Here is a 26,259-nt window from a genome sequence, read left to right as displayed (position 1 = left end):
GTAGTGGTTAGCGCTGTCGCCTCACAGCAAGAAGGTCCTGGGTTCGAGCCCCGGGGCCGGCGAGGGCCTTTCTGTGTGGAGTTTGCATGTTCTCCCCATGTCCGCGTGGGTTTCCTCCGGGTGCTCCGGTTTCCCCCACAGTCCAAAGACATGCAGGTTAGGTTAACTGGTGACTCTAAATTGACCGTAGGTGTGAATGTGAGTGTGAATGGTTGTCTGTATCTATGTGTCAGCCCTGTGATGACCTGGCGACTTGTCCAGGGTGAACCCCGCCTTTCGCCCGTAGTCAGCTGGGATTGGCTCCAGCTTGCCTGCGACCCTGTAGAAGGATAAAGCGGCTACAGATAATGAGATGAGATGAGATATTCAAAAGTCTAATGGTGGCACCATGAGGTTCATTTTTTGCCAAAAAACGCTTATTTTATGTTTTCGCGTAAGGTTTGAATCACAATGTTGGACTCCATTTATTGATTTCTTGTGAGCCAGAGATCATGTTAAGAACCTTTGCAAAGGATTGAGAAGCATTAATGTGATTCATAATACATTTGTATTGTTTAAAAGCAGTTGAACAATGATTCAATGAACAGCTAAAACTCAAACTGTGCTTGATAATATATTTAGAATATGTACTAAAAATGTGTATCTAAGATATTTGGTATACTCTATAAGGTGCCATAATGTTTCATGAAAAGTGATTGAAATTTTGTTATAAAAGTCATAAAATAGCAGCTTTTTTTATAACTCTGAGCTCCTGGTGCCACCATTAAACTTTTGAATTTTGTCAAAATATTTCACCCAGTGTGTTTTCTGACCAAAAGGAACAGAAAAACAAAAAATGCATCATGATTGGAGGAACTTTTCATTTTTAGGGGGCAAGTGATACACCCTAGCATATATTTAAAAATGAGTGCGGTTTCACAGACTCCTACACAAGGGCACATGGGGGAGGTGGGCCTCCCACTTCTGATTAGAGGACATTAACATTCTTTTTTTAAAATAAAAAATTAATGACAGAGAAGTACTAAACAGTCAACTCTACGTCAGCACTGGCTTTACAAGATTCAGCATGGTTTTAACCAGGAGATGGCATTTTGGGCCACTTTTTAACCTGTAAAATGCCAATTTTTTATAAAAATGGTAATTTTGTCACTAATAACACCAGCACTTATGGGTTTCAGCACAATACAGTCACATCATTTAGTTTAAAGCTATTAAAAAAAAATTTAAGTGAGCAGTACCTCTTTAGGTATGGACTTAGCGACGTATTTTCACTTATCTATTTACATACATACATGGATATATACTTTTACTTACGTACTTACCTACTTTTATGGAAATATGTACATACATACTTCCATACATTATTATTTTCATCTAAAATAGTTCAAAGATGCTTATTCACTTATTTTTAATTACCTCTGCCAACTTTGTTGGAGGAGGTTATGGTTTCGCTTCCATTTGTTCCCAATGTAACTCAAAAAGTAGTGAATGGATTTTGATGAAATTTTGAAGAAAGGTGGGCCATGGGCCAAGGAACAATTGATTAGATTTTAATGCAAATCCAAATATGTACGTGGAGCCAGGATTTTTTGTCTGTTCCCAAGCTAACTCAACAAGAGTGCTCTGAGAGCACAATATCCCCTGCTGGCAACTGCACCATAACTCTGGTAAAATGTGACTGAACTGAACGAAATTTCAATATGCGTATTACTGACATATAACAAAGAATCCTGCCAAGTTTCATGAAATTCCTCCACAAACTGTGAGAGGAGTTGATTTCAGAAGGTGAGCGCCCTTCCCGGGACGGACGGATGGACATTGCCATGACATAATCCCCCTTCGGGCCTTTCAGCCAGTGGGGGATAAAAACTTTTTGCCAAATTACATGAAATTCCTCCAAAAATTGTGAGGTAAGTTGATTTCAGAAAGCAAGCACACCTTGATGAAATTGCCAAAGTACAAGTTTGTTAATAATCAAGGGCATAACTCTGGTAAAATCTGCCCAAATTAAACGAAATTTCAATATGCATATAACTGTCATATAACAAAGCTTTTTGCCAAGTTTGGTGAAATTCCTTCACAAATTATGAGAGGAGTTGATTTCAGAAGAATGTACACCCTCATGAAATTGTCATAATACAAGTTATTTAATCAAGGGTCAAAACTGGTAAAATTTTCACAAATGATGTTAAATTGAAATATGCATATTACCATCATATAGCAAGGCCTTCTGCCAAGCTTTGAGAAATTCGTCCAAAAATTGTGAGAGGAGTTGATGTCAGAAGGCGAGTACACCTTCATGAAATTAGGAAAGTACAAGCCTGTTAATCAAGGGCCATAACTCTGGTAAAATGCGACCGAATTGAACAAAATAACAATATGTGTACTACCGACATACAACCCCAATTCCAAAAAAGTTGGGACAAAGTACAAATTGTAAATAAAAACGGAATGCAATGATGTGGAAGTTTCAAAATTCCATATTTTATTCAGAATAGAACATAGATGACATATCAAATGTTTAAACTGAGAAAATGTATTATTTAAAGAGAAAAATTAGGTGATTTTAAATTTCATGACAACAACACATCTCAAAAAAGTTGGGACAAGGCCATGTTTACCACTGTGAGACATCCCCTTTTCTCTTTACAACAGTCTGTAAACGTCTGGGGACTGAGGAGACAAGTTGCTCAAGTTTAGGGATAGGAATGTTAACCCATTCTTGTCTAATGTAGGATTCTAGTTGCTCAACTGTCTTGGGTCTTTTTCGTCATATCTTCCATTTAATGATGCGCCAAATGTTTTCTATGGGTGAAAGATCTGGACTGCAGGCTGGCCAGTTCAGTACCCGGACCCTTCTTCTACGCAGCCATGATGCTGTAATTGATGCAGTATGTGGTTTGGCATTGCCATGTTGGAAAATGCAAGGTCTTCCCTGAAAGCGACGTCATCTGGATGGGAGCATATGTTGCTGTAGAACCTGGATATACCTTTCAGCATTGATGGTGTCTTTCCAGATGTGTAAGCTGCCCATGCCACACGCACTAATGCAACCCCATACCATCAGAGATGCAGGCTTCTGATCTGAGCGCTGATAACAACTTGGGTCATCCTTCTCCTCTTTAGTCCGAATAACACAGCATCCCTGATTTCCATAAAGAACTTCAAATTTTGATTCGTCTGACCACAGAACAGTTTTCCACTTTGCCACAGTCCATTTTAAATGAGCCTTGGCCCAGAGAAGACGTCTGCGCTTCTGGATCATGTTTGGATACGGCTTCTTCTTTAAACTATAGAGTTTTAGCTGGCAACGGCGGATGGCACGGTGAATTGTGTTCACAGATAATGTTCTCTGGAAATATTCCTGAGCCCATTTTGTGATTTCCAATACAGAAGCATGCCTGTATGTGATGCAGTGCCGTCTAAGGGCCCGAAGATCATGGGCACCCAGTATGGTTTTCCGGCCTTGACCCTTATGCACAGAGATTCTTCCAGATTCTCTGATTCTTTTGATGATATTATGCACTGTAGATGATGATATGTTCAAACTCTTTGCAGTTTTACACTGTCGAACTCCTTTCTGATATTGCTCCACTATTTGTCGGCGCAGAATTAGGGGGATTGGTGATCCTCTTCCCATCTTTACTTCTGAGAGCCGCTGCCACTCCAAGATGCTCTTTTTATACCCAGTCATGTTAATGACCTATTGCCAATTGACCTAAATGAGTTGCAATTTGGTCCTCCAGCTGTTCCTTTTTTGTTCCTTTAACTTTTCCAGCCTCTTATTGCCCCGTCCCAACTTTTTTGAGATGTGTTGCTGTCATGAAATTTCAAATGAGCCAATATCTGGCATGAAATTTCAAAATGTCTCACTTTCGACATTTGATATGTTGTCTATGTTCTATTGTGAATACAATATCAGTTTTTGAGATTTGTAAATTATTGCATTCCGTTTTTATTTACAATTTGTACTTCGTCCCAACTTTTTTGGAATCAGGGTTGTATAACAAAGCCTCTTGCCAAGTTTCATGAAATTCCTCCAAAAATTGTGAGAGGAGTTGATTTCAGAAGGAAAACACACTCATGAAATTGTCAAAGTATAATTTTGTTAATCAAGGGCCATAACTCTGGTAAAATGTGACTGAACTGAACGAAATTACAATATGCGTATTACCGACATATAACAATGCCTCTTGTCAAGTTTTGTGAAATTCCTCAAACAATTGTGAGAGGAGTTGATTTCAGAAGGTGAGCACCCTTTCCTGGGACGGATGGATGGACGAACAGAAGAAAGGAAGGAAATCGCCACGACATAATCCCCCTTCGGGCCTTTCAGCCAGCAGTAGATAAAAAGTAGTGAATGGATTTTGATGAAACCTGGTGTACAGCTTTAGTATTATCCTAGGTTCAAGTGATTTTGATGTTGATAATACAGTACGTGTTTTGTCGGTTATTGTGTGCCCTTCTAGTTAATTATTTAATTACATACTTACATTTAAATAGTTATTTACTTAGGGTTTTAGTGTTTTGTTTTGCACTTAAAAGATACATCCAGTGTAACTAAAGAGCTTTCTTATTTTTACTCAAAGATTTTAACATGTGAAGGAATACAGGTTTGTAATGTGGACTGTAAAAGAAAAAACTATTTCCTGTTGAATTCAAACGATTAAATGATACAGTACGTTAAACTAGGTTGCTCCTTAACTGTCAGAATAATTTTGATAAATAACTGTGCTTCCGGGCGGCACGGTGGTGTAGTGGTTAGCGCTGTCGCCTCACAGCAAGAAGGTCCGGGTTCGAGCCCCGTGGCCGGCGAGGGCCTTTCTGTGCAGAGTTTGCATGTTCTCCCCGTGTTCGCGTGGGTTTCCTCCGGGTGCTCCGGTTTCCCCCACAGTCCAAAGACATGCAGGTTAGGTTAACTGGTGACTCTAAATTGACCGTAGGTGTGAATGTGAGTGTGAATGGTTGTCTGTGTCAGCCCTGTGATGACCTGGCGACTTGTCCAGGGTGTACCCCGCCTTTCGCCCGTAGTCAGCTGGGATAGGCTCCAGCTTGCCTGCGACCCTGTAGAACAGGATAAAGCGGCTAGAGATAATGAGATGAGATGAGAACTGTGCTTCCAGTATTAAAGGAAAATAATTGAGATTATCGTTACCATGCAGCTCTGGAAAATATGTAGACTAAATCAATTACTTCCTTACACACCGCGGATGAGTGAATGTTTTATTTCAGTAATATAATTTAAAAGGAAATAAAACTGAAGCCCTGTGTTAATTATATACTAAAACTTGGCTATAAATAAAAGGCTAATTTGAACTGTATTTTATTCTCTCAAAGTTTTTATATTCACTGCTGTCTTTGGGTAACAGATCATTTCATATTCTTCATGCATGCAGAATAAGGAGCTGTCGGACCGACCTTCTCGTGTCTTTTGAGTAGCTGGTGTCTCTGCATGAAATACTGGTCCTTGAGCTGCTGTTTAAATAGCTGGTGTTTCTCCTGTAGATGGCGCTCTTCTAGCTCCCACATTGCTGCCTCCCTTGCTGTAGACAAATCAGGAGAATTAGACCATAGAGTTTACACAGGGATAGCATTAGCTATAACCTCTTGTTCTGCTTTCTCCAGATCACATGACTACCTTTTGCCACTGCAACTCACAATTGTACCTTCATGAGAACAAAGGTAGCAATGTGTGAATGCCACATGACTGGCATTAAGTGATTTATAAGGCTTAAAAACAATTAGCCTCACTTCGGAGCAGCTGCTGTTTGTGGTTGAGGCAGTCTCTTTCCACGGTGGCCAGCTCACACTTGTGTTGCTGGATAATCTTTTTCAGAGTGCCATCCAGTTCCTGCTGCTGTTTCTGCAAGAAATCCTGCTCCTAAGAGAGAGAGAGAGAGAGAGAGAGAGAGAGAGAACAATAAATCATTTAACCAGTTTTATAAGACACTCAAGCAAAGGCTAGAAACTTTTGCAGCCATGGCCTAAAGGTTAGAGAAGCAGCCCTGGGCCCAAAGGGTTGCCAATTTGATTCCCTGGACCTGCAGGAAAATCCATGGCTGAAGTGCTCATTGGCTCATTGTACGTCACTTTGGATAAGAGAATCTGTGAAATACCTGTAATGTAAAGTTTAGTCACCATTAAGGGAGCCATGGCCTAAAGGTTAGAGAAGCAGCTTTGGGACCGGAAGGTCGCCAGTTTGATTCCCTGGACCAGCAGGAATGGCTGAAATGCCCTTGAGCAAAGCACCTAACCCCAACCCCCAACTGCTTCCCGGGCTGCCCACTGCTGTGGGTATGTCAGGGTCCTGTTGTACGTTGCTCTGGATAAGAGTCTATGAAATGCTTGTAATGTAATGACAATGTAATGGCAGCACTTTGCTCTGTACTGTATATGCCAAATTTCAAATATAAGCATATCCATTAAATGCCCTGAGGGTTCACTATTTACTCTCATAACTTGTTCAATATTTGTATTTATTGTATACAAATTCTCCACAGCACTACAAAACCAACCCAGAATTGCAGTCTCTGACACATCTGGCTGAACTTGAAGGATTAACAAACAAACAAACCCAATCTCAGGGCGGCACGGTGGTGTAGTGGTTAGCGCTGTCGCCTCACAGCAAGAAGGTCCGGGTTCGAGCCCCGTGGCCGGCGAGGGCCTTTCTGTGTGGAGTTTGCATGTTCTCCCCGTGTCCGCGTGGGTTTCCTCCGGGTGCTCCGGTTTCCCCCACAGTCCAAAGACATGCAGGTTAGGTTAACTGGTGACTCTAAATTGACCGTAGGTGTGAATGTGAGTGTGAATGGTTGTCTGTGTCTACGGTATGTGTCAGCCCTGTGATGACCTGGCGACTTGTCCAGGGTGTACCCCGCCTTTCACCCGTAGTCAGCTGGGATAGGCTCCAGCTTGCCTGCGACCCTGTAGAACAGGATAAAGCGGCTAGAGATAATGAAATGAGAGACAAACCCAATCTCTATCCAACACATCTGTAGCAATACCACTGACACAGATTTTAAAACACTCCCCTGTACTGAGAAAGGAATGGAAAGCTCGCTGACTTGTAAATTAGTGCTTATCATGGAAGCTTACAAGCATCTGTTATATTCCTGAAATAAATGTTTCAAATATGCCACTACACACACTACATACACACGATCATATAAAAACACAACAACCCCTCAGTCATTACATTCTAACTCAGACCACATAACACTGTCCAGGACAATAGTCAGCTCTTTTAAGATATGCGAATCTGCAACCACAACCACTGGATATATTTCCAGTTAAAGGCTGGACTCTGTATCAGCTTCCATGCTTGTTCGCTATAACCTCTTATTTTGCTTTCTCCAGATCACATGTGCTTGCAGGTGTATCCCAGAGGATTGCCAGTACCCATGAAAGTGGATTGTGATATGGAGTCATCATATTTCTACATTGGTTATGTTTTATCACTATTGAACTTAACTGCTTGCCATCTACTGGATTTTAAGACGTTTTGCAAATGCTGTGTCTCGCAATGTGAGCAAAAGTGAAAATAAATGTGTGAATTCTCCCCGTGATTCGGAACTGCTACAATATTTAATGGATTCTTTCTTGGCTCATGCTACACCAGTCCACCAAGTTTCACAGAAATCAGGTCGGTAGGTTTTGTGCAATCCTGCTCAGAGACAGACAAAGAAAGAAACAAACAGACAAACATAACCTCCTTGGTGGAGATTATAAAGCATTCCACAACAAGATCAACTGTGAGCTACTGCTCACTTACCTATCCCCCCTGCTCTCGCTTATGTCAGAATCCAAGCAATCGAAGGAATTCGACACTTATTATGAATGTTGACTTCAACAAATAATTAACCCTGAAACAAGTAAGTAAAGAGCAGCGTTCTCCTCAGGGATTTCAAATAGCATCCTGGTAAACTGTCATTTTGAAATAGCACTTTGCTTCTTGAAATAGCGTCAAAATCCACTCTGTATGTTTTGTAAGTACATTCAGTCGGTAAACAGGAAGTCGATGTGTGACAGACCTGAAAACAGTACACATGGTATAGACCCTTTTCAGTCACGTGACCTTCGTAAACGCGACCGCCATTTTGGACATGTAGTGGACTTCGGCTCGAATCAGTTTGAATGCGAGGAAGGCGACAAACGAAAAACATAAAAGAAAAAGGAGCGAGATGCAGAAAACACCTTCACTATCCAGCGATGTAGGGCATTTACAGGGCGAGCAGAGGGAGAGGTATTTGCAAAAATTGAGGTTAGCAGGCTTAGAGAACGACGTTTACCTGCTTCCACCAGGATTGTTCACTGACGGAAGTACACGAAGCCCTCGTCTTTACCTGACTTCGGCCCACATGATCTGTATACCTATGTCATTAAAAACCCATCGCCATACACATACACGCCAACGTCCGAGGTTCCGGAGCGTGCTCCGGCTTGCTCCAGGAGTGCTCCGGCCGAGGTTCCCCTCAAATTAAGCAGCGCGTGCCGGCTTGCTCCCGGAGTGCTCCGGCCGAGGTTACGGAGCGCGCTCCGGCTTGCTCCGGAGCAAGCCGGAGCGCGCTGCTTAATTTGAGGGCAACCTCGGCCGGAGTGTGCTCCGGAACCTCGGCCGGAGCACTCCGGGAGCAAGCCGGCACGCGCTGCTTAATTTGAGGGGAACCTCGGCCGGAGCACTCCGGGAGCAAGCCGGCGCGCGCTGCTTAATTTGAGGGAGAGCAAGCCGGAGCGCGGTCCGGAACCTCGGGCGTTGGCTCCGGCAGCTATTTACACTGGATCCGGTATAAATAGCTGCCGGATCATAATTACAGTAAACTAGTAAATACAGTAAAGGAAAAACTTGAGACTGAAAGGTTTTAACAGTCATCCAAATGACTGAACGTAAACATTGCTACAGTAACATACCAGCTACTTGTTGACATTAGCTAGTCAACAATAGCTACTACAGAAGAACAAAGCGGTTACAATGGGTTATTTTAGCCTATTTGGTTACACACTCGCCGCCACAGAATGTTAACAGCAATGTAATGCCTTTTCTGGCTAATTTTATTCGTCTTACCTCCAACAAAGTGGTCACTACACAAGCGTTGGTATGCCGAGGGCTGCCAATCTGTTAATGGCCGCTATCCATCTTCTCCGTCGGGATCCGATAAAATGATAAACCTTGCCTTGTTTGTTGATGGTTACTACATCCAGGTGCACAACAATATAGTGGCATGATGGAAGTCTTGCTGAAAGTAAAAACTTTCTTTGCTGCCGTTCCTCAATGTTGGCTGTGGTAAACTACTGGTAGTACACGTCCAAAATGGCGGCCGCGTTTGTCGTGACGTCACGTGAAAAGGGTCCATAGAACCCCAAGCTGAAGTTTGCTACAAAGTACCAAGTGGCTATGATTTGTGGTTGCTGAGAAAAAGGGTGTTTCAGATGGACAGAAATATGGAGATACAGATGGACAGAGGTAAACCAAAATGTATGTATGTATGTATGTATGTATGTATGTATGTATGTATGTACTGCATGTATGTATATACAGTGGCATGCAAAAGTTTGGGCACCCTTGCTGAAAATGTCTGTTACTGTGAATAGTTAAGTGAGCAGAAGATGAACTGATCAGCAAAAGGCATAAAGGTAAAGACGACACATTTCTTTTCAGCGTTTTCTGCAAGATTTGTGTATTATTTTTGTTTTGTACAACTGGAGAGTGAAAAAAGAAAAGGAACACCATGTGAAAGTTTGGGCACCCCAATACATTTGAGTTCTCAGGTAACTTTTACCAAGGTTCCAGACCTTAATTAGCTTATTGAGCTGTGGCTTGTTCAAATTCTTCATTAGGAAAGGTCAGATGATGCAGATTTCAAAGCTGTATACATTCTCTGACTCCTCAAACTTGTCCCTAAAATCAACAGCCATGGGCTCCGCTAAGCAACTCCCTCGCATTCTGAATAATAAAATAATTGATGCTCACAAAGCAGGAGAAGGCTACAAGAACGTAGCAAAGTGTTTTCAGGTAGTTGTTTCCTCAGATTGTAATGTTATTAAGAAATGGCAGTTAACAGAAACAGTGGAGATCAAGGTGAGGTCTGGAAGATGAAGAAAACTTTCTGAAAGAACTGCTCGTTGGATTGCTAGAAAGGCAAATAAAAACCCCTGTTTGACTGCAAAAGACCTTCAGAAAGATTTAGCAGACCCTGGAGTGGTGGTGCACTGTTCTACTATGCAGCAGCACCTGAACAAATATGACCTTCACGGGAGAGTCATCAGAAGAAAACCTTTCCTGCGTCCTAGCCACAAAATTCAGCGTCTGAAGTTTGCAAATGAACATCTAAATAAGCCTGATGCATTTTGGAAACAAGTCCTGTGGACTGATGAAATCAAAATGGAACTTTTTGGCCACAATGTGCAAAGGTATGTTTGGAGAAAAAAGGGTGCCAAATTCCAGGAAAAGAACACCTCTCCAACTCTGAAGCATGGGTGTGGATCGATCATGCTTTGGGGTTGTGTTGCAGCCAGTGGCACAGGGCACATTTCATTGGTCGAGGGAAGCATGGATTCAAATAAATATCAGCAAACTCTGGAAGCAAACATTACACCATCTGTAAAAAAGTTGAAGTTAAAAAGAGGATGGGTCCTACAATAAGACGATGATCTGAAACACACCTAAAAATCTACAATGGAATACCTCAAGAGGCACAGGCTGAAGGTTTTGCCCTGGCCCTCACAGTCCCCTGATCTAAACATCATTGAAAATCTGTGGATAGATCTCAAAAGGGCAGTGCATGCAAGACAGCCCAAGAAACTTGTAGAACTGGAAGCCTTTTGCAAGGACGAAAATCCCCCAGGTAAGAACTGAAAGATTATTAGCTGGCTACAAAAAGTGTTTACAAGCTGTGATACTTGCCAAAGGGGGTGTTACTAAGTACTGACCATGTCAGGTGCCCAAACTTTTGCTTCAGGTCCTTTTCATTTTTTGGTATTTTACACCTGTAAATGATGGAAATAAAAATGTAATATTGCGGAAAATATTAAAGAAATGTGTCATCTTTACCTTTATGCCTTTTGGTGATCAGTTCATCTTTTGCTCACTTAACTATTCACAGTAACAGACATTTTCAGCAAGGGTGCCCAAACTTTTGCATGCCACTGTATATTCCATAGTATTATCCTTTAGTGGAATTAAGGGGTTGAGCCCAAACCTGTTCCAGCATGACAATATCCTTGTGCACGAAGCAAGATCCATAAAGATCTGCCAAGTTTGGAGTAGAAGAACTCGAGTACCTGACCTCACTAATGCTCTTGTGGCTGAATGAGCAGGAATCTACACAGGTATATTGCAAAATCTGCTTGGTAGAAAGCTTTCCCAGAAGAGTCGAGGCTGTTATAGCAGCAAAGGAGGACCAACTCTGTACTGGTGCCCATGATTTTGCAATGGGATGATCAACAAGTTCTTATGGGGGTGACAGTTGGGTGTTCTCTTACTTTTGACCATATAGTGTATGAATATGATTTGAAGCACCTTTATATTCAATTTTGACTAAAATGAAGCATAATCATGTAAATCTGTTTTGCACCCTATTCTTTAATTTCCCCTTGACCTTTCCCAAGCCTGTCAGGTTCATGTGGCTCATACCTCTTTCTTACGGTTCTTCAACATGTTTTGAAACTTTGACAGCTCCTTGTCCTGCTCGCCTTTGATCTTCTTGGCCTCATCACGGAGGTGGTTGGTGTGATCTTGTTCAAGTCGCTCGATAGTCTGCTTCTGCTGCCGCTCCATGTTCTCCACCTCTGTATCATACTGACGCTTCTTGATCTGACAGATGAGGAAACAGAAAACCAAAGGCTTCAATAATGGCAGAATAATCAGAATATGCTGTTAAGTCACATTGCACCACAGTGCAGTTCACTTCTTGATTCTGATTGGTCAGAAGCTGTGGATTACTTTATCTAACAGCACGGCTAGGATAGTAGATTCGAATACCAAGTTAATATCAACATTTTAACTCATTTTATTGTTTCTATACTAAGAACCTTGTCCTAGACAATGACCTGTAAACAAGGTGGCCTCGTTTCATTTCCCAGCGAACGTCAATGCGATTCAACTGCAGTGAGAATGTGATTTGACCCTGAATCAACCCAACTGTAGGAGATGAGCGAAACATAGCATGTGCACCCTTAATTTCGCAGTGATATGTGAACTAAGAATGTCTGCACAAACACTGACTGTGGTCTCCTGCTCAAAGCGTCTGGAGATCTGCTCTCTCTGCTGCTGCAGTTTGTTGCTGAGCTGCTGTTGGGCTCTCTGCTCCTCTTTCTGCAACAACCTCAGCTCTCTTAGCTCTTGACGTCTGTTCAACACACACACACACACACACACACACACACACACACACACACACACACACACACAATTTCAGGAACAGAAAAATCAGTTTCACGACTTTGTGTTCAACATTGTGTGAAATTAGCCTTGAAACAGCACCAAAAGGACATCCTTGTCTGCCTTACAGGATGTACCTGGACACACAGGAAGTGTCAGCTGACAGAAGCGTTCTTCCTGCCTTTTCTTTCCTGAGGCCATTCAAACGTAGTTCATATTTGAGATGAGATGCAGCCTTCACAGCACTGCATCTTTTTAATTGCTCCCAAATATAAATTTGCATTTGCACATGCAAAATGACTTATTTATGGCTTTCTCTGCCATGAGGTTTCAATATTTGATTTCGTGTAAGGAATATAATAAAATATTCCAAAAGCTTGGGGGGAAAAAAGCAAAAAGCTATAAAAAATCGTAAACTTTTGGGGAATATATACCTGTAATAAACCTGTGCCCATACTGTTTCCAAAATGCACTACACTAACATACAATGTTTTTACCTTTACACTGCGTGTACATATGAAAATATATAAATACAACCCCATTTCCAGAAAAATTGGGATATTTTCCAAAATGCAATAAAATCAAAAATATGTGATTTGTCAGTTTGTGTGGACCTTTATTTAACTGACAAAAGTACAAAGAAAAGATTTTCAGTACTTTTACTGACCAACTTAATTTTATTTTGGAAATATAAACAAAGTAAGAATTTGATGCCTGCAACACACTCAAAAAAAGTTGGGACAGAGGCATTATTACCATTGTATTACATCATCTTTCCTTTTAATAACACTTTTTAATCGTATGGAAACTGAGGATACTAATTGTTGCAGTTTTGCAAGTGAAATTTTTGTCCATTCTTACTTGATAAAAGACTTCAGCTGCTCAACAGTCCGTCGTCACCGTTGTCTGATTCTCCTTTTCATAATGCACCATACATTCTCAATAGGAGACAAATCTGGACTGGCAGCAGGCCAGTCAAGCACACGCACTCTGTGTCTATGAAGCCACACTGTTGTAGCCTGTGCAGAGTGAAGCCTGGCATTGTCCTGATGAAATAAGTATGGATGTCCCGAGAAGAGACATTGCTTTAATGGCAACATACAGTATGTCTCTCTAAAATCCCAATATACACCTGTGCGTCACCTGTGCGTACCTTCACACACATGCAACTCACCCATACCATCACAGATGCTGGCTTTTACACTTTTCTCTGATAACAAACTGGATGGTCATGTTCACCTTTGGAACTGAGAACTCGACGTCTGGTTTTCCTGAAAACAAGCTGAAATGTGGGCTCATCTGACCACAGCACATGTTTCCACTGTCTCTCGGTCCATCTGAGATGAGTTCAGGACCAGAGAAATTGGCATTGTTTCTGCATAGAATTGACGAATGGCTTCATCCTTGCATAATACAGTTTCAGGTTGTATTTCTGGATACAGTGGCGGACTCTGTTAAGTAACAACAGTTTTCCGAAGTCCTCCCGAGCCCATGTGGCTATATTCGCCACATTAGCATGACGGTTTCTCAGTCAGTGCCGCCTGAGGGCTCGAAGGTCAAGCACATTCAGCAGTGGTCTCTGACTTTGTTCTTTACGCACTGAGATGTCTCCGAATTCCCTGAATCTTTTCACAATATTATGTGCTGTAGATTTTGAAAGACCTAAAATCTTGTCTTGAGAAATTTTCTTTTTGAATTGACCAACAATTCTCTCGTGAATTTTGGCATGAAGCAGTGAGCCACGACTCATCTTTGCTTGCAAAGACTGAGCCTTTGGTGCTGCTCCTAGTTTTATACCCAATCATGATAGCAATAAAGGGGAACTGAAGTAATTTCTAAACTTGCTTTATTTCTTAATTAGCGTGTTATTCAATTACATTTTCGGTTTTAGTAACCTTATATCATGACTCGTATTGGCAACTAATTGCAATTAAATATTATACTTATCGGCCTATTCGGTTTTTAGCCATGTTGAATTTAGTTCGTTTGGTCCACGGCAGGCGTCGCTTACCCGCACAATCTTCACGAGACTTGTGCGAGACTTCGAAACGTGAAGTGTCAGCCAGGTGTCAGTGCCGCCATTTTGAAAACTGTTTTCCAAATGAAATATTGCACAAAAACAAGTTTAAATGACGATTACTGCCTACTTTTTTCAAACTTTCCTGATTGCTATCAAAACAAACAAAAACTTCCGGCTTGATTACGTCAGCATTCGAAGGAGGGCGCGCGTGTCTTTTGACAACGTTGGCAGATGTTGGTCACTTTGATTTCCGCTGTACGTTTTACTTCCGTCCTACGATGTCTCGCACAGGTCTCAATGAATCTCATTTATGCTCATTGCTTTGACATATGGACTGATATATTACATAGCGTATTTCAAACACTCATAACTTGCTATAGCAGTGACAAAATAGCTGTCAGAAATGCATTCCTACACTTTATAAAATGAGATAAATAGAATTTTGATCATAAAAAAAATTGCCTTCAGTTCCCCTTTAACCTGCTGTGGCAGCAGGGGCGTGGCCAAGCGCCGGTCTATGACAGGAGGGCGGAGTCAGGGAAGGTAAGTGGCAGAATCACTACACCTGTTGTCAATTAACCTGTGTTTGTGTGTGTCTTCCCAGTGACCGCGCCCTATTTAAAGAGGGAGAGCAGAGAGCTCATCCCGGAACCAGACGTAAGCCGCGCGGCATTCTAGATGTGCTGCGCGAAACTTGGGAGGAGGGACCTTCACAAAGCAAAAACAAAATTCAATACGTTATGGACCTGCGTGCAAAACTCCACACGCTCACCCACCTAACCCAGGAGAATTTGCGGCAGGCCCAAGAACGGCAAACCCGCCTGTACAACAAGGGTACGCACCTTAGAGAGTTTGCACCGGGAGATAAAGTACTCGTACTGTTGCCCACATCGAGCTCCAAATTGGTCGCCAAGTGGCAAGGACCCTTTGAGGTCACACAGCGAGTCGGGGACGTCGACTACGAGGTGAGGCGAACGGACAGGGGTGGGGCGATACAGATTTACCACCTCAATCTGCTTAAACTCTAGAATGAGGAGGTCCCCGTGGCGTTGGTGTCGGTGGTTCCGGAGAAGGCAGAGCTGGGGCCGGAGGTCCAAAAAGGGGCATTGGCGTCATGTATCCCTCCGGTCCCCTGTGGAGACCACCTCTCCCCGACCCAACTCGCGGAGGTCGCCCAGTTGCAGACCGAGTTTTCGGATGTGTTCTCGCCCCTGCCCAGTCGCACTAACCTCATAGAGCACCACATAGAGACGCCCCCGGGGGTGGTAGTGCGTAGCCGCCCTTACAGGCTACCCGAACACAAAAAAAAGGTGGTTCGGGAAGAACTCGAGGCCATGCTTGAAATGGGCATCGTCGAGGAGTCCCACAGTGACTGGAGCAGCCCGGTGGTCTTGGTACCCAAGCCCGATGGGTCGGTCCAGTTCTGTGTGGACTATAGAAAAGTCAACGCGGTGTCTAAATTTGACGCGTACCCAATGCCTCGGATTGATGAGTTGCTCGATTGACTAGGCACGGCTCACTTTTATTCGACACTGGATTTGACAAAGGGATACTGGCAGATCCCCTTGACTCCACTATCCCGAGAAAAAACGGCCTTTTCCACACCGTTCGGATTACACCAATTCGTCACACTTCCGTTCGGGCTGTTTGGGGCGCCTGATACGTTTTAGCGGCTGATGGACTGGGTCCTCCGCCCCCACACCACCTATGCGGCCGCCTACCTTGATGACATCATCATCTATAGTAATGCCTGGCCGAGGCATCTCGAACATCTGAGGGCTGTCCTTAGGTCGCTGAGGCGAGCGGGTCTCATAGCCAACCCAAAGAAGTGTGCGATTGGGCGGGTGGAAGTACGGTATCTGGGCTTCCACTTGGGTAACAGGCAGGTGCGGCCCCAAATTAACAAGACCGCGGCAATTGTGGCCTGTCCGAGACCCAAGACCAAAAAGGGGGTGAGACAGTTCCTGGGGCTGGCTATTATTGGAGGTTTATACCTAATTATTCAGACGTCACCAGCCCGCTGACTGATCTCACTAAAAAGGGGGCACCAGATCCGGTCCAGTGGACGGAGCAATGCCAGCAGGCTTTTTCTGAGGTAAAGGCCGCACTGTGTGGGGGGCCACTTTTACACTCCCCTGACTTTTCTTTCCCCTTTATATTACAGACCGATGCGTCGGACAGAGGGCTGGGGGCGGTTTTGTCCCAGCAGGTGGAGGGGGAGGACCGCCCAGTCCTATACATCAGCAGGAAGCTGTCAGTGCGTGAGGGGCACTACAGCACCATAGAGAAAGAGTGCCTGGCAATCAAGTGGGCGGTCCTCGCCCTCCGTTATTACCTGCTGGGGCGCCCTTTCACCCTCTGTTCGGACCACGCGCCCCTCCAGTGGCTCCACCGCATGAAGGATGCCAAAGCGCGGATCACCCGTTGGTATCTGGCACTCCAACCCTTTAATTTCAAGGTGGTCCACAGGCCGGGGGTGCAGATGGTCGTGGCGGACTTCCTCTCCCGCCAAGGGGGGGGGGAGTCAGCTGCAGGCCAGATGGCCGCCCGGCCTAAGTCGGGTGGTGGGGGTATGTGGCAGCAGGGGGCGTGGCCAAGCGCCGGTCTGTGACAGGAGGGCGGAGTCAGGGAAGGTAAGTGGCAGAATCACTACACCTGTTGTCAATTAACCTGTGTTTGTGTGTGTCTTCCCAGTGACCGCGCCCTATTTAAAGAGGGAGAGCAGAGAGCAGACAGCTCATCCCGGAACCAGACGCCGGTTGTGTGTTGGTGTGTTTCTGGGTTCTAATTTGTTCACTGAAAAGTGTGGCAATAAAAAATCGTAGTTTCAAACCTGATCTCTGTCCTGCCGTCCTCTGTGCTCCACCCCTTCGTGAGAACTGTTACACCTGCTTATTGTGGAATCTTCCAAAATGGTGTTACTTGAATGTCTTATTTTCTCTGTCCCAACTTTTTTTTTTTTGAGTGTGTTGCAGACATCAAATTCTAACTTTGTTTAAATTTACACAATAAAATTAAGTTGGTCAGTAAAAGTATTGAAAATCTTTTCTTTGTATGTTTGTCAGTTAAATAAAGGTTCACACAAATTAACAAATTACACACTTTTGTTTTTATTGCATTTTGGAAAATATCCCAACTTTTCTGGAAATGGGATTGTAAAATTTACACCTGGTGCACTTTCCAGATGTTTTATGTTTATTATAGCTCTACACTGGAGTCATGCCTGGTTTCTAATCACTTTAGAGCAGCCTCTCTCAACCGGGGTGCCATGGCACCCTGGGGTGCCGTCTGGCTTCGTTAGAGGTGCCGTCAAAAAATTATATATTCTAACATTGAAATAAATAAAATGAATTAAAATTCCAAAAAACGATAGTTACACTAATGCAGATCATCGCCGCCTCATGCATCATCAAAATTTGTCTCATGGCCCCCTTTCCCATGTCATAACACCACTGCCGGGGTCAGCGTATGGTCAGCGTGACTGCGTATATTTTATATGGGGGTGCCTTGAGAATTTGCATACTTCTGAAGGGTGCCATGACTGAAAAAAGGTTGAGAAATGCTGCTTTAGAGAATCATTTTGTCAATATCACTCAGAACTACACCATCTCATCACATCATTTCTGGGCACACAACAGGACACATCTCCCCATCTCAACCAGTTAGTATCATAAATATATATGACACACAGTTAGGATTTTGGAGGTGTGCACATCAGCTCATGAGTACAGCTCTCTGCTCTCTGCTTACCCATAAACCCAACACAGAAGTTTTAACAGGCTTTAGGTGGCAAAAGATTGTTTCAAGGTAGATTATTTTAAATTAGATTTCTAATGTCTAAAGCCGATGAATCCAAATCACACACTAAAGTCACATACTTTGAAAACATTAAAACAAGGCTAAGCTGCTGAAAGTGCTTACCTTAGGAATCTCATCTCCTCATTTTTGGTGTCGTTATCTGTGACAATCTTGGACGTCGTTACACTAACTTCCACGCCATCCACGATAAACTTGCGGGTTTTTTTCAGGGTCTTCTTCTGACGCTTCCTTTCCTGTTGAAACATGAAACTGGCTTTCAGTGTCTTTTAGGCTTGTAATGATATATCATGTGATGATAAATCATGATACAAATTTATGATGATTTGAATCATTCATCTCATCTCATCTCATCATCTCTAGCCGCGTTATCCTTCTACAGGGTCGCAGGCAAGCTGGAGCCTATCCCAGCTGACTACGGGCGAAAGGCGGGGTACACCCTGGACAAGTCGCCAGGTCATCACAGGGCTGACACATAGACACAGACAACCATTCACACTCACATTCACACCTACGGTCAATTTAGAGTCACCAGTTAACCTAACCTGCATGTCTTTGGACTGTGGGGGAAACCGGAGCACCCGGAGGAAACCCACGCGGACACGGGGAGAACATGCAAACTCCACACAGAAAGGCCCTCGCCGGCCCTGGGGCTCGAACCCAGGACCTTCTTGCTGTGAGGCGACAGCGCTAACCACTACACCACCGTGCCGCCCTGATTTGAATCAATGAAATAAAAAATGAATCACGATTATTATCAGGCTGCGTAATCTCTTAGAGCTGTAACTGAGCTGTTTAGACAGCAGAGGGTGCAATAACGCACAATAGCAGGAATGCACGTAACTTCACTCTTGGTGGAAGTAACAGCTCTAATGTCATGAAAACACAGAAAAACAGATCTAAAATGGGAATGAGCTGTTTGACTGTACAAATAGGTTTAATAAGAAACCGGAGCTCTCTTTTTACAGACTGCCGGAAGCAAAAGAAAAGAGAAGCAAATGCACATAGTACAAATGTTCATAAAAGTATATTAAGAAAAGGCCTATTTGTTACTAACTTCTTTCATTATTAATAAAAGGAATATTTTAGTTAACAGGCTATTATATTTTGCTCTAACCTTTACAAATAAGGGTAAATAATTATTGTTGATTATTAAGAAAAAGAAAAGTTATTGTTTTTTTAATTTAACAAAAGGAATATTTAAGTTGATAAAGAACAGGACAATAAATGTTGCATTTTTTGATGATAAAATTTTCTTCATTTAAATTTTATTTTTCAAAAATATCTTAGGGAAATTAAATCAAATTGTGAACCGAATCGTTACATGCCTAATGTTTTTCAAAGTTTGGCCAAGGTGCTTATTTTAACAATCAGTACAACTGAATGAACATTTCCTAATAATATTTAACAGTTATTCCACAAAATTGAGTTGTACATGAGCTGATACCCAATGAGGCGCGTAGCACCGAGTTGGCTATAAGCCCTGTATGATGAGATTGAGTGGAATAACTTTTATTCTCTCCACATTCACTGGATTTTGAGAAACAGCATTTTTATTTTTTGCAAATTCAATAAATAAAAACTTTATACAAAACATCCGGCAAAATAATTTCCGCTAAGAATGTAAGCAAACTGGCGAAATGACAGTAGTAATTTGTGAAAAATGCTATAATAATAATTCTTGAAAAATAAAAAAAAACAATATGTTCTTAGGCGGCACGGTGGTGTAGTGGTTAGCGCTGTCGCCTCACAGCAAGAAGGTCCGGGTTCGAGCCCTGTGGCCGGCGAGGGCCTTTCTGTGTGGAGTTTGCATGTTCTCCCCGTATCCGCGTGGGTTTCCTCCGGGTGCTCCGGTTTCCCCCACAGTCCAAAGACATGCAGGTTAGGTTAACTGGTGACTCTAAATTGACCATAGGTGTTAATGTGAGTGTGAATGGTTGTCTATGTGTCAGCCCTGTGATGACCTGGCGACTTGTCCAGGGTGTACCCCGCCTTTCGCCCGTAGTCAGCTGGGATAGGCTCCAGCTTGCCTGCGACCCTGTAGAACAGGATAAAGCGGATAGAGATAATGAGATGAGATGAATATGTTCTTACCATCAAATATTTTGATTTTGTTGCTTTTTTGTATTTTTGGGGGTTTTGTTTTTGAGTTGAGTTTTTATTTCATCCTCGGTTGGTTCAGTAACACGCTCCACCATTTTGTTTTTCTCTACTCAGAGTATATAAGCTGATAGCCTAGTAGTAGAGTAGCCAATCAGAGCGCGCGATTGCTCATATCCAGTGAATGTGGATAGAATAAATACCAACACTCCTTCAATTCAATTACTTACCTGTACAGAAACTGATCCTGCCTCTTTGGATTTGCTAATGAAGGTGGAGATGGACAGGTTTAAGTCAATGTTGTTGTTATCTGCACCTGACCCACTTCCAGAGACTTTCTTTTGAAATCTGGGCTTCGCAGGACTTTTAGTCTCTGGAGGAGATTTCTCATCCTCTGCTTCACCTTTATCCTCTTCTCTCAGAGGAGAAGTCAGAGGTGTGGGTTTCTCCTCGGGCACTGTAACAGGTCCCTCAACCTGCTTGATGGAATTCTTCGGTGTGAGATTATCCTTCACTGCTGTATCCATGTTCTGGAATACAGTCACATTATTTCCCATATTTTTCATCTCCTCTTGTGGTTCCAGTATATTTAGTGAAGTCGAAGGTACTTCTGGCTTGATTTCTCCAATGTTCTTCTCATCTCCTTGTTCCTGAAGTTTTATGTTGGAAACGGATTCCTCTGCAGGTTCTTCAGCACATGGTTCAGGTTCAGCTGGGATGTGGTTCAGATCCAATTTGGAAATTTCAGGTTCAGCTGTCTGATCAGAACTAAGCTCTATATCTGGTTTCTTGGGAACACCAAATTCCTCATTTTTTTCTGGAACTGCTTCCAAGGTAGAAGGTGACTGAGAAAGCTTCTCATCTTCAGAGCTTCCAATGCTGAAGTCAGATGAAGCACGCTTGTGTCCAGGAATCAGCTATATGAAAGGAAGCAAAATAGCATATGACCACCGATAATGAAATTACCATAAACATCATAATTATCTATATTCCATAATTATCCATAATTATCTAAGTTGGCCATGGTGGGATGACGTCAAACGGAAACAGTAACATTTGGTAGATACGATCAAACGCATGAAGCTATGGATAAAACACACATTTGTAAAACACATTCTGAGGACACGATGATGAGGATACTGTACATGAACCACAATATTGATGAACACAACATTCAAAAATGAACAAACTTGAATTTTCTTACAGAGAATCAACTACAAAGAAACACTATGAAATTCACTCTGCTCTCAGAGAAGGTAATGTTACACGGATTAGCGGCTGTGATAAAAAGAAGACGAAATACAGGAAATTACTTTTAGTACAAAATATTGTCTCTTTCAACAATCGTTTTGGCCGAGTCAAATTTGTGGAACATGAATCTTACAAAGTCGCCACTTCATGCACTGTTCAGATGGTCCAGTAAATATTAAAGTAGCTATAATCAGCATTTTTAAAACATTAAACAGTGTATTTAAAAATACATTTGGTTGTAGTTTGTTCCCTGTGTGTTATATAAGTGTAGGGGAAACATTTACATGGTCTGGTCATGTAAAATTTGAGGGAAATATATAGAGGATATTACACAGTTGCACGAAGATGTGACGTTTATCTTCGAGTGGTGAATGTATATATCACAAGTGAGTGAAGCAAACGAGTGAAAATATTTTCAACACGAGAAGATAAACTTCATATCTTCACACCACCATGCAATGTTCTTTATATTATATGGACGCATCCACACAAACAAACAAAAAAAAAGCAAGTTAATCAAAAGAATTTTAATTTTGAACCGGTTCACCATTTTGACAACGTGCAACAAGTCAGCAGGAAAACACTGGAAGTGACGTCATCGGAGTGAAATATCAGGAATTATTATACATACAGGACACTTTTTCGATGGAATAAAAATGCGTTCTATTCCCTTCTAGCGGGTTTCATTCATTTGGTTTGATAGCATGCAATATTGTCAGCATATCACTTATCCTACGTGTATTACATCAGTCTACCCAATGGAGAATGAATGTTGAATATGGTTTACAATATTGCATGGTTGTCAAGACAACATGACATCACACGTTGGACTCGTAAAACTTCTGCACTAGTAAGCGACTGTAACAATTTGTAAACAAGCATGGCCGCCAGGTTTGCTTCGTTAAAAGCGGAAGATTTTGAGAATTTTGAAAGAGAAAGATGCGTTGAACACCTGAAGGAAATGTGTATGTATAATAATAATAATAATAAAAATAATAATATTGGCTAATAATAATACTCGTCTTAGACTCGTTCAGTATCATGCTAACTGAATGGAATATATCTGATATACCACAAAAAAAAAAAAAAAGCCAATATTATTTAAATATATTACTCAGATTCGCAATGTATTTCGCAGGCTTGTAGTACTCAAGTCCAGGGCTCAAGACTTGAGTCTGACTCGTGCCCTAATTTTAAGGACTCATGACTCAACTTGGACTTGAGCGCTGATGACTCGGACTTGGACTTGTGCATTAACTGCATTCAGACTCGTAAATTGGAGACGAGGACTCGTATTTTTTCTTTATTTTTTGTAGCATGCCATAATAATTTGGCATAAGATGTTTATATCTACATTAATTTTTGTCCTACTGGCTTACAAAACCAAGGCTCCTTGTGAATTTGCAGGTCAAAGTTCACTGAGATCAAGTCAGATAATAATAATAATAATAATAATAATAATAATAATAATAATAATAATAAACTGCATGTAAAGGATATTTTTGTTTTTGCAATTTTCTCACCAGCTGTCCCTCATGATCCTCCTCGTCATCATCGTCCTTCGACTCCTCTATCTCCTCCGTGACTTCAGCTTTGGCTTCTGCTATCAGCTCTCGTAGTGGTTTGTTATCAGCAACGTTGCTCACAAAGGGGTGCTGAGCACACAAAAAAAAGACAACACATGCATCACTATCAGTGTAATAAATTTGAATAAAGCTCACCCTACAGCTTTCCAGTGGTGTTTATGTCAGGGGACTGGGATGGCCATTTCAAAAGCTGTGCTCAAATCTCCTGGTATTTCATAGAGTCCATGATGCCATGTATACTAAGAAGGTTGAAGAAAAAAAGCCCCACAACGTCACACAACCCCCACCATAGTGAGCACTATGGATTAGGTGCCTTTCTATAATAACCATCCTTCTTTTTCACCAATGCTAGCTTGTGTTGACAAAAAACAGCACTATTTTTGTCTCGTCTGACCATAGAACCTGATTCCACTCAAAGCTCCAATAGCATCTACGTCTGAGGAAACTTGTTTGTCTACTAGCCTCTTTAAAGCCATGGTCATTTGATCCTTCAGGTAGCTGATACCAGGAACAATAAGACTAGGACACTCAAAACTGGTCTGAGAGCAGGTTTTGCTTGCTCTAACAATAGTGCAATAGTTTGTCACAAATCATGGCATGTCCCAAAGGTTAGAATTATTGCATAGTTCGAAGTGACTGGTATTTGGGACACATTCCATATAACTTTATAGAGTGAAGGAACAGGGCAACTCACCTGAAGGAGCTGTGCTGCGCTCCATCTGTTGTCTAGATTCTTATCCAGAGCATGTTTTAGAAAGTCACGGAACTCTGGAGACCTGGGAAACACATTTGTTGATAAAGATTGATCTTTATATACCGCTTGTCTAGGACCAACTCTTCCTAAACAAATCCTACAAAGTTTCTGCTGCTGAAAAATAATCTTTGAAGGCATTAGTTTACTAGAACAATGGCTCACTATCCTTGGTTCCCTCCTGTTTCCTGTATGCAAGCAATCATTTTCATTTTATTAATGACGAAAAATGTAATCTGATTTGGGAAATGAAATTTGACACTATTGCATGTTTTATACCCAACTCTAAATTATCAGTGTTAATACTCTGCTCGAAAACAGGACAAGACTTTAGATCTAAAGTTCTTCTAGTCAAGTCTGTATCCATACTTTTCAACTGTTAAGAGAGGTTTAGCTGTCTGGGGCTACATTTGATCCCGGAAGAAAAAAATAATCCACGGACCCCATCAAGATAGATATACTGAATGAACTAGTCATATATTTGACTCATTATTCAAATGTGTGCATTTATATTCTGGCACTTTATGGAGTCCTAAAGTATTTTATTCCTGAACTTTGTATCGACAGAACACATTAGGTACAAGTTGAAATTAACGAGCCTACTTGTTTTTCTGTTATGAAGGCATCAATTAAACCTATTCAGTTCAAATGATCAGTCAAGCCAGTTAGGCCCCGGTCACACTACAGATCGCAATGGTTTTGCGAATATTTGGTGAAGAAAAATTGTTAGCCTCGCCACCAATCGTGCGATGCACGGCGATTGTTCTCCGAGCTTTGCAAGTTGTTGTTTTGTGTGTCTCCACCTCATGAGTGGCCAAAAACGCCGCGAAAAATTTCAGTGCATGCACTGAAATTTGGTGCCGATGTTTTCATCGGCAAACTAAGCAGCGAATACTTGCAAATGGGTTTGGGAATATTTTCTGAAGCTCAGGGAATCTTCGCCAAGCCTCTTGAGATGTATTTGTCTCGAATCCATCTCCCCAATGCTCGCAGGAGCCTCATTAACACAGTGGCTTGGCACAGCCTAACCTTCCCTGAGACTTAAAAAATGCATTTTCATTCGGGGATCCTCCGGAGCGTGTTGTGCGCGCTCTTGGGACCCAGTCATTATGAGAAACACCTGATGCTGATTTGAGTGCAATCAGCACACGCATATAAGGATGCTGTTTTCACAGAGGCTTTGCAAGTATTCTGTCAGATATGCAGCAATAGACAGGTGTAAGTGCAGTAAGAGTGTTTATTAGCAGGCATGATATTTACAAAAACAAAACATGAGGCAAGGTCAGAGTAACAAAACACAAGCGAAAGCAAAACAGAAAGCAGAATCATAAAGCAGAGTATTTAACCAGCGTTATAAACATGGCTAGAAACAAACGTGACAGTGATAATGATAACACTTCACAAAGCCTCATAACGACTGGGTCCCAAGAGCACGCACAATGCATTTCGTGAGCGAGCACGGCCGCTCGAGCTGTGCCAGACTCAAACGCATGAAGGCGTGACAGTCACATGTTTGCCTGCTGTGTGACAACAACTTTTAGCTCACTTGTACTGTATATCGCCATGTATCACCGTCAAAACGCCTCATTTTTATCGATAACCCATCTCAAAGCATCGCGAGCTATAGTGTGACCATAGCTTTAATAACTATAAGAACTCAATAATAAATACAAATTTGAAAATGTTGGGTTGTGATTTCCACCACTGTGGATGTTTCAATTTTTTGCAGTATTTATGGGACAAGCCCTCTGTCTCCCATTTTCTCGCACCACTTGGAAGGCTGCATAAGAGTTGGAGGGTCAGCCTTGGCGATTTTTAGAAGCACCCTCATGGGGTTCATCTCATGATTGGGCGGCTCGATCTGGGCCATCTCGATCAGGGTGACACCGAGGGACCAGATATCTGCTTTGTGGTCATACGGCCTGTCCTTCGAAGTCTCGCACATCACCACTTCTGGCGCCATCCTGAGTATGTGTTTGGGTGTATGAGAAAGTTCCAGAATGAAAGGGAAAGAAATGAATGGAAACAGTTTAATAACACTGTACAGTTCCAAAATTGACGTTTACAACCTGTAATTTTTTTTTTTTGCTGACTCACCAGTATGGGGTTCCAATGAAAGAGTCTCGTCTCTGGAGTGTTTTAGTGTTTTTGGCAGACACCCCAAAATCCGCTGGAGAGGGAAAAAAAAAAACCTGTTTAGGTCTGTGTTCCAGAGACAGGACTAAATCTAGTCTACCACGTGTCTGTTCCAAATATTTTAGGTCAATGTCTTGGAGAAATACTAAACTGATTACTGTCCTACATTACAATGCAGTACAATGCTGTTGGGCACAATGTTAACGCCCCCATGAAATGGCTTGGG

The 26,259-nt window shown here is 42.2% G+C and overlaps 1 protein-coding gene across 1 annotated transcript in view; it reads right to left on the bottom strand.

Annotated features, from left to right (window-relative positions):
• Window positions 1-26,259, bottom strand: part of slkb (STE20-like kinase b) — an 82,048-nt gene that overhangs the window by 6,524 nt on the left and 49,265 nt on the right. The window contains exons 5-14 of the mRNA XM_060898777.1: window positions 25,995-26,067; window positions 25,667-25,861; window positions 23,841-23,922; window positions 23,084-23,215; window positions 20,540-21,226; window positions 18,315-18,445; window positions 12,218-12,341; window positions 11,627-11,806; window positions 5,752-5,881; window positions 5,419-5,543 (exon numbers count right to left, since the gene is read on the bottom strand). Coding sequence (XP_060754760.1) covers window positions 5,419-5,543; window positions 5,752-5,881; window positions 11,627-11,806; window positions 12,218-12,341; window positions 18,315-18,445; window positions 20,540-21,226; window positions 23,084-23,215; window positions 23,841-23,922; window positions 25,667-25,861; window positions 25,995-26,067 — 1,859 coding nt within the window. The remainder of the gene's footprint in view (window positions 1-5,418; window positions 5,544-5,751; window positions 5,882-11,626; window positions 11,807-12,217; window positions 12,342-18,314; window positions 18,446-20,539; window positions 21,227-23,083; window positions 23,216-23,840; window positions 23,923-25,666; window positions 25,862-25,994; window positions 26,068-26,259) is intronic.

This window comes from Neoarius graeffei, chromosome 18, assembly GCF_027579695.1.
Source record: "Neoarius graeffei isolate fNeoGra1 chromosome 18, fNeoGra1.pri, whole genome shotgun sequence".
In the NCBI taxonomy this organism is placed as follows: Eukaryota; Metazoa; Chordata; class Actinopteri; order Siluriformes; family Ariidae; genus Neoarius; species Neoarius graeffei.
This window is presented reverse-complemented; position numbering and strand designations above follow the sequence as displayed.